Source organism: Castanea sativa, chromosome 11 (genome assembly GCF_040712315.1).
Source record: "Castanea sativa cultivar Marrone di Chiusa Pesio chromosome 11, ASM4071231v1".
Classification (NCBI taxonomy): Eukaryota; Viridiplantae; Streptophyta; class Magnoliopsida; order Fagales; family Fagaceae; genus Castanea; species Castanea sativa.
The window spans coordinates 65965010-65972795 of NC_134023.1; the positions used below are offsets into that span (position 1 = coordinate 65965010).

The following is a 7786-nucleotide window of genomic DNA, read 5'->3' on the forward strand; positions in this document are numbered from 1 at the left end:
GGCTCCATTTTATCACTTATTGCTGACTTTTCCCACAATCACAAGCATTGGTCTTCCTGGTGACATGATTGAAGGCTGAAGCAGCCTGGTCATTTCTTCTTTTTCTCTTTGTTTTTTTTTGTTTTTAACGAATGGTCATTTCTTCTTGAAGCAACGTGATCTCCGCATTTGGTTTCGTATTTCTATTAAATGTTTCAAAGCAAAATATGCAGAGCACATGCATCTGCCATATATCAGCTTAAAGTCATTGCAGTATCATTAATGACCAAAGGTGAGGCTTGACTCATTGTTTTAGTGTCTGTTTAATTGGGTGCATGCCACATAATTTTTGGTAGTTTCTATACTTAGCATGTTTTAAAAGACATAATTTTTGGTTGATTTTATACTAAATATATAACAAATAACTAAAACCTATCTTTAATAAATAAATAACTAGATTTGTTGAAAAAGTTTTTAGTAAAGTCACAGCAAATAAAAGTTTTTAGTTTTTAATGCATGAGACAAAGTCTATATACTCAATAGACAACAAATTCGATATCTAGCCAAATGTTATTTTATTATTAGATTTAAATAAAAATTAGTAAAAATTTGTCAATAATTTATATTATTTTATTAGGTTGTATATAAAAATAAAAACTTGAATGTAGAACAAGTTATAAAATAAGTTAGTAAAATAAATAAAGTGGTGTTTGAAAATAAATAATAAATTTTTTTTAAAAAAATATTATTCATAGGTTACAAATCTAATCTAATACTATATATAAAAACAGAAGCACGAGATTTGGCACGTTAGGAAAAAATGCCTATCCAAAATTCTGATAAGTATAACTTTAAAAAGCGATAAATTAAAATAAATTAAAAAAAAAAATTGACCGGCTAAAATACTATTCACACAGAGATACGATAGAAATAGAGAGAGAGAGAGGCGATGAAGCCTTTCTCCTATTACTAAGCCTTTCTCCTTTCTCCGTTCTCCGTTGTCCGTTCAATCTGATAAATAAATAAAAAAAAACCTGCAAAGAAAATCCATACTATCCTCTAATGACCACCGTCCGTTCCATTTCCAGATTCAGACCATCAGATCGCCGGAATCGGCATCGACAACGGTACATTTTGTCCTCAATTTTGTAGGTTTGGGTATAAAACGTTACGTTTAATTGATTTTTTTTTTTTTTTTGTTCGGTAGGTTTAGTTTTGATTCGTTTTTGTTATGGGTTTTTGGATTCTCTATCAAAATGTTTGTTTTCTCAATTTTAGATATTTGCTTTTGTTTTGTTTCTTTGTTTGTTTTTTTTAGATTATAGAAATCACTAAAAATATTGATTTTAGTTTGTGTACTTCTGTTTCTAATCTTAACAAAATCTTTGGGATTAAATAAGTATAGAATTGAATGTTGCATTGATGCTTCTTTTAGGAACTGCTACCGGTTAGTTTTTCTCTTTGCTTTTCAGTTTATACATTAAATTTGATTAGGTTATTTTAACTTTGCTGGATTGTTTTTTATTTGACATTTTGGGTTATATTTATGATTAAGGTGTCTGAGTTAGATTTTTTTTTTTGGGTATTTGGTTAAATTAGATCAGGTTTTAATAATTTGGCTGGGTTGCTTTTAATTTGACTTTTTGGGTTATATTCTAATTAAGGTGTCTGAGTTATTATTATTTTTTTTTTGTTTTGTTTTGTTTTGTTTTGGGTATTTGGTTAAATTGATGTGTGGGGATCTATTTATGGTGTCCGGTTAAAACTCAGATTAATGGAATGAAAGTCCTTAAGTGAGTTCCAGTCTCTTTTGGATACTTCAAAGATCAAAACAGAGCAATAGATTATTGGGTTTTTTTAACTTTTTTCCTTTTCTAGGTCTTTTAGAAGAAGTAACGTGGATCTCTTTGGGGAATGCTTTTCAATTTGTTCAATCTATCATTCTTTTGAAGAATCAAGTATTAACTTCAGACAATGGGTATGGCCTTTTTAATAGTTTGTTGAATTCATTTTTTTTTTCCCAATTTATTACACATGGTGCAATCTTAGGTATCATACAAAAATGAAACAATAAAAATAAAAAATGCCTCTTCAAATGTGGCATCGTGATTATGTCAGCAGGATGTGTATTCTATTCATGATATGTCGCGATCAGATTGTATTCTAATCATGCACCACAATTGTGTATTATCCACTCTTAAGAGGATTGACTCTATATACCTTATGTGCCTACTTTGCTATAATGGATGTGGTTTAGTATGGTGTGACTAGGGGCCATGCATTTGAGTCTCATTTGAGTAATCTTAAAATTTTGACTTTTACTGCTACAACACCGTTTGAAAGCCTCTCACTATCAATAAAAATAAATAAACTGCTTAAATTGCAATCAAAAGACTTGCCTGCTGTACAGAGAAAGAGGAAAAGAAAGAGATCGATGGAATTAAACAAAAAAATTCCCTTCACTCCATCGTTTCAACTTCATCTTAGCTGCTGCTCTAATCGTTCTCAACCCCATCCCTTCTCTGCTCTGTTAGTTGTCTGCCCCCATCCCTTCTCTTCAACGGTGTATTCTGAAGGTACGCACTGATTCGAATTTGAATTAAAACCTGGCTGTTTATTCTCTTTCTTTGGATGCTTTGGTCTCCAATTATAATCTCTGTTTTACATGTTTTAATAACATTAGGAAAGTTGCCCTTAATTAACGTTTTATGCTTTCAAATCTGAAAGTTTAGTGTACAATTATTGAAAGCTTAGTTATTTGGGTTACGTTAGGTTTTGATTTGTTTTTTTAGTTTCTCTCAAATTTGTCTTTCTCAATTTAATTTACAATAAGCCTATTAAATTATATTTGCTTTTGTTATGTTTTATAGATTGCTACAATTGAATTTTTTTTTTTTTTTTTTTTTTTTTTGGGTTTTCACTGTAAAGAAACAGAATGCTTATTAGGTTTCAGGTTCATTAAAACACTGATTTCAAGTTTCTCAATATAAAAAAACTAATCGGTTCAGAATTCTGATGTGACTATTTTTATTCAGTATTTTCGGTAATGGGTTTGTGTTGAATTTATCTCTTTTGGATTTAAATCATTCAATTTCTTTTTCAGCTGAGATGATGTGGAATCTTTCTACAATCTATAACCTCTAATTTCATCAAAGCAGAAGTAGAGTTAAAGGTATTAATTTCTTTTCCTAATATTCTCTTCAATTATGGTTTGTTGTCAGTTTAGAAATTTTGACTCATAACTCTTTTCCTCCCTATAAGTGGAAACACCCACCAAATGAGATCCTACATGAGTTTTAATGGTTAGTAATCCTTTAAAATCATTTCACTTTAATTGTCGAGTTTTGTTTTCCCTCTTACCTGTTCTATTATTTGTAAGGGGGATTGAAATTATTGGATTTTGAAATCTGAAATTATAATGTTCTTTATAGGAAACTTTTTGGATGATGTATAGTTTGTCTTCTTTTCTTGGTTTTGATGGAATTAGATTTTTGTAGTCTAAGTCTAAAGATAACCTGGAATTTTTTTTTTTTTGGTGGTGTGGAATTACAGACTTTTTTAGGCAAAGTACATATATTTATGGAAGTTAGCGCAATCTCCAGTTATGGCTATAACTCCTACGTTGTTGGCAGTAAACTTTGGACTGTTTTCAATTGACAAGTATACGTATTGATTGTGATTTTCATGTTGCAGAATGATTAATAGATTTGAAAAAAACAAAAAAGAAAACAGAAAAAGATGAGTCGGAGCCACTGAGAGGAGGAAAAAATCTTTAAAATTGCTTCAAAATTGCTGCATTTGGATGATTTAATAGTTATATAGGCATGGCTTTTTGCATAAATTTGTGGTGTTCTTTTGTTGCTTTTAAGTGTTTGACATTTGAGTTTTTTTGAGTAAATGATCTATTCGTTTTTTCTCCTGTGTATGTGTTTCTAAATGTGCTGTGTGTCCCAATCTTTGATATTAAATCAGTTTTATATATGTTCATGATTATTGATATGCAGATTATTTACAGCTTTAAGTTAAAAGACCTGCACGATACATCATTTTAGTAATCTTAAAATTTTGACTTTTACTGCTACAACACAGTTTGAAAGCCTCTTACTAAAAAAAAAACCCACTAAAATTACAATCAAATGCTTGCTGAACATTGAATTTACATTTTAAAACAGAGTAGTCTTGGTCTTATGAGCGTTCGACATTACAAGCTTTTTTTTTTTTCTTTTTTTTTTTTTTTTTTTTGCTTCTAACCAAATTCTTAACATGCATGTTTTTGCTGCATATTTCAAAATTTTAAAAAGTGAAAGATACGGAGTTGTAGATATAAAGGTAAGGAGCCAAATTGATTCAATAATGCCCCCCTGTTATAATATTAACAGTTAAGCTGATGGTTTATTAAAATGTCTCATGTTATGCCACGTAGGATAAATACCCACTTAAACTTATACCACATGTACAGTTAAAAAAGAGAAAACACGTTATTCCGCTTAATGTAACAGTAAGTTAACAGGTATTTCCTATTAGCGTAGGTAGCAGAGAGTATTTTTGGAAATGGTTATTTTGAATTCGTGTCTTTTGGAAATCCTAATTCTGATATGTGATTATTATTATTAAATCTTTTTTTTTGTCAATGGGTATCTTTGATCATTTGGTTTTTGTTAAATTTTTTATTCAAAATCTTGGTTTCTTTGTATATGCTTAACTTTTTGGTAGGGCTTCCAAATTTCCATAGACATTGATTTCACATCTAACATTGAAAATTTCATTGCAATGTGGCAACTGTGGAATGACAATGGTTAAACACAAATGCGAATGTGGATTTAGCCCTTTAGATTTTTTTTCTTTTTTAATTGCTTGATGCAATTATTTCCCACCCCCATATTTATGATGCTTTGATATTGAGTATTTTTTCCTGTTATCTGTTATTAATTTTTCAATATGCCTAGATAGCAAAGAGTAGATGAGAGAATCAAAGGAGTGTTCAACAAAAGTTACTAGAAGATCTAGGAAGCAAAAAACTCATTCCAAAGCAAAGAGTAGATGAGAGAATCAAAAGCATGTCCAACAAAAGTTACTAGAAGATCTAGGAAGCAAAAAACTCATTCCAAGTTCGCTGTATTGGACAAGGGAACCAAAATCTGTTCTAATTTAAAAAGAGATCGGTGACTCAAATATGTTGGCGCCACACACCAAATTCGAGATAAGGTTCTGAAGGATGGCTAGAAGAAGAACAAAAAGACTATATCTAGGTAATACTAACCGTTATGCTTGCATCTGAATTGGTTATGAATAAATAGTTTAGAAAAAGCTATAATTTTCTTGTATATATATATATTTTATAAACCTGCGTGGTTCTATCATCTGTTACTTTGATTTGGAAACCTAATCCTATTGATACAGTTTACTAATACATTTGACTACATTTGTTTCTCCTAAGTTAAGTGGTTATGTTTGAAAAAGTATGAAGGATTTGTCACTTTGTTAAAACTGTGAAATTTAAAAGTATAATGTTATTTACTTTTACGTTTTGATAGAGATTTATTTGTTAAAATATTTTTAATTGTTCATTTGATTGTTTACAATGCTCGGTTTTAGAGTTTTTTAAAATTGTATTCCATTCTTAAAATTAGATTGGCAATCTGTTTGGTGCTAAGAATTAAAAAGTAAAACAAAGGTAACCAGTTCTCAAGTTCGTTTCATCGTACCCTTTTGTTATTTACTTTATTTTTTGTTTACTTTCAGATTATGAGAGATTTAGGGACTGTTTGTTACACAATCTCAAACTCACATTTTTACATTTTAAACAACGTTACACACATTTCCACACACTTTTTCACCCACACAAATTTCAAAAAACTACAAAAATCTCATCTCAAACTACTCTACTAAACACCCCCTTAATATTCTATATTTAGGTTATGGTTTTATAATTGTTGGAGGATTTGTTTTAGTTTATTTATACCATCCTTTTCATTAAATTTTCGGTTTTGTCATAGGATATTCCGAGTATCCTAAGACTTATATCAACATGAAATTCAAGTGATGTAATATTTGTGATTCCAGTTTTGAACTCAGTTGTAATTTAACCTAATTTTGTTTGCTTAATTGTAGTTATGGTTAGGGGGTTTTTAGGTAGATCTTGCTTACATCTCAATGTGTTAATGTCATTCTTGCCATCTTATCATTTTTCTGTGTCTTTGTTCAATTGAAGAAAATTGGAGTGCAATATGGTATTAGACAAAAAACAACTGACTGCCATGAACAAGGAAAATTGGAGTTCAGTTGGTGTTTGATTGAATTGCATCTATTATTTTGTAAATTTTACAAACTCAAAGGAGGAGGGAACTGAACCTGCAATTAGAATTCAACTCCATCCAAACTGAACAAATATGATTACCACACAAACATTCATTTTAAACTCTCTTTTTTTCTTCTTTTCTTTTCTTTTTTCTCTTTTGATGTTTGTGTAGGTGATTTTGCAGAATTGCCTGCATTTAAGTATATCTTACATGCCCACATTGCCTATCATAAACCAAGAACCCATGCTACAAATCAATAAATGCTATGAACAAAATGTTAATGTTGTTCTAGATGTAAGTAGAGCATTGTATAGACGTAAATACTTCATATATTCTATTTTTATTACAAATAGATCAAATCAGTTGATGTTTGTTTTGTATTGCATTTATGATTTTGTAATTTTTATAGAAAAGTAGGAGGTTAACTGCATTTAAAATTCTTCTCCGTCAAACAGAATAGTTATGATTACTACATAATCATTCATTTTAAACTCTCTCATTTTCTGTTTTTGTGGAGGTCATTTTGTAGATTTGCATGCCGATATTGCCTATCATGGACCAAGAACCCACAATATACGATATGGATTAGGTTTGGATCAAATACCCCTTTTCCACAAGTCTGCAGACCATGCTAAGATCATTGCTTATGTTGTTTTATACGATTTTTTTAATTTTAAAATTTAAAATTAATTTATTTTTAAACTAAATTCATTTTCTTTATACTCTCTGTAGTTATATTGTAAATAAATAAATTAATGTTGTAAATATTATTGTTCTTTAGATAGTATAGCTATAATTGAGATACAAAATTTAATCGGTCTATAAAATGAATAGATGTACTACATTACCCGGATATATTTTAATGTATTATATTGTATTGTTATGTCAAGTTGATGGAATTTTAAATATGTACAATGTTCCCGCGCATTGTGAGTTAAATGCTAGTTTTTATAAGTTTACAAACCCAGATGGAATTGGTATTGGGTGTCTTGGGTTGTAAAATAGTCACTAGAGAGTGTTTACACCCCAATACTAGTGCTCTTACTGTTCATGGGTTGTAAAGAAAAAAATAATTTTTTAATCTTAGGTGGCGTTTGGTATAGGGTAATGTTTTAGGATTCCCAGGAATGTTTAAAGATTCCCATGTTTGGTTGCAAATTACACTAGGGAATCAGATGCCAGTGGAATCCTTAAACCCCTCTTAGTAGGAATGTGGATTCCCTTTAAAACAGGTGGGAATCCAGATTCTCAAACTTAAAAGAAATTGTATTTTTTATAAATTGACAATTTTAACCCTTTTTGCTTATCATTTAAGCAATTAAGATAAACTATAAAACAAATTATCAATATCTTCTCTCTTGTCTTTATCTTTTCCCGCCAAAACAACATAAACAGGATAAATAACTCTGCTAATAGTTATTTTTGTATTATTCTTGTCATTTTGAAATGTTAGATCACAATTTTAATGAATGTGTTGCTAATTGATAGTTTATATAATGTTTTTTATC

The 7786-nt window shown here is 29.7% G+C and overlaps 1 protein-coding gene across 9 annotated transcripts; it reads left to right on the top strand.

Moving 5' to 3' along the window:
- The first annotated feature begins 246 nt into the window (after positions 1-246).
- Positions 247-7167, top strand: LOC142615491 (uncharacterized). 9 transcript variants are annotated; one of them, XR_012840770.1, is made up of 7 exons: positions 801-1106; positions 1858-1957; positions 2390-2488; positions 2522-2555; positions 3083-3151; positions 4926-5228; positions 6808-7167. XR_012840770.1 is itself a non-coding variant. In XM_075788233.1 (5 exons), the coding sequence occupies exons 1-4, from the start codon at positions 1042-1044 to the stop codon at positions 3121-3123; spliced, it is 372 nt and encodes a 123-aa protein (XP_075644348.1). In that variant the 5' UTR covers positions 807-1041; the 3' UTR covers positions 3124-3151; positions 6808-7167. The 9 variants fall into 9 exon arrangements, 1 of the variants encoding a protein (XP_075644348.1); XR_012840771.1 differs by lacking the exon at positions 801-1106 and adding an exon at positions 259-271 and having other exon boundaries at positions 2390-2555; XR_012840769.1 differs by having other exon boundaries at positions 807-1106; positions 2390-2555; positions 4930-5228.
- The last annotated feature ends 619 nt before the right edge of the window (positions 7168-7786 follow it).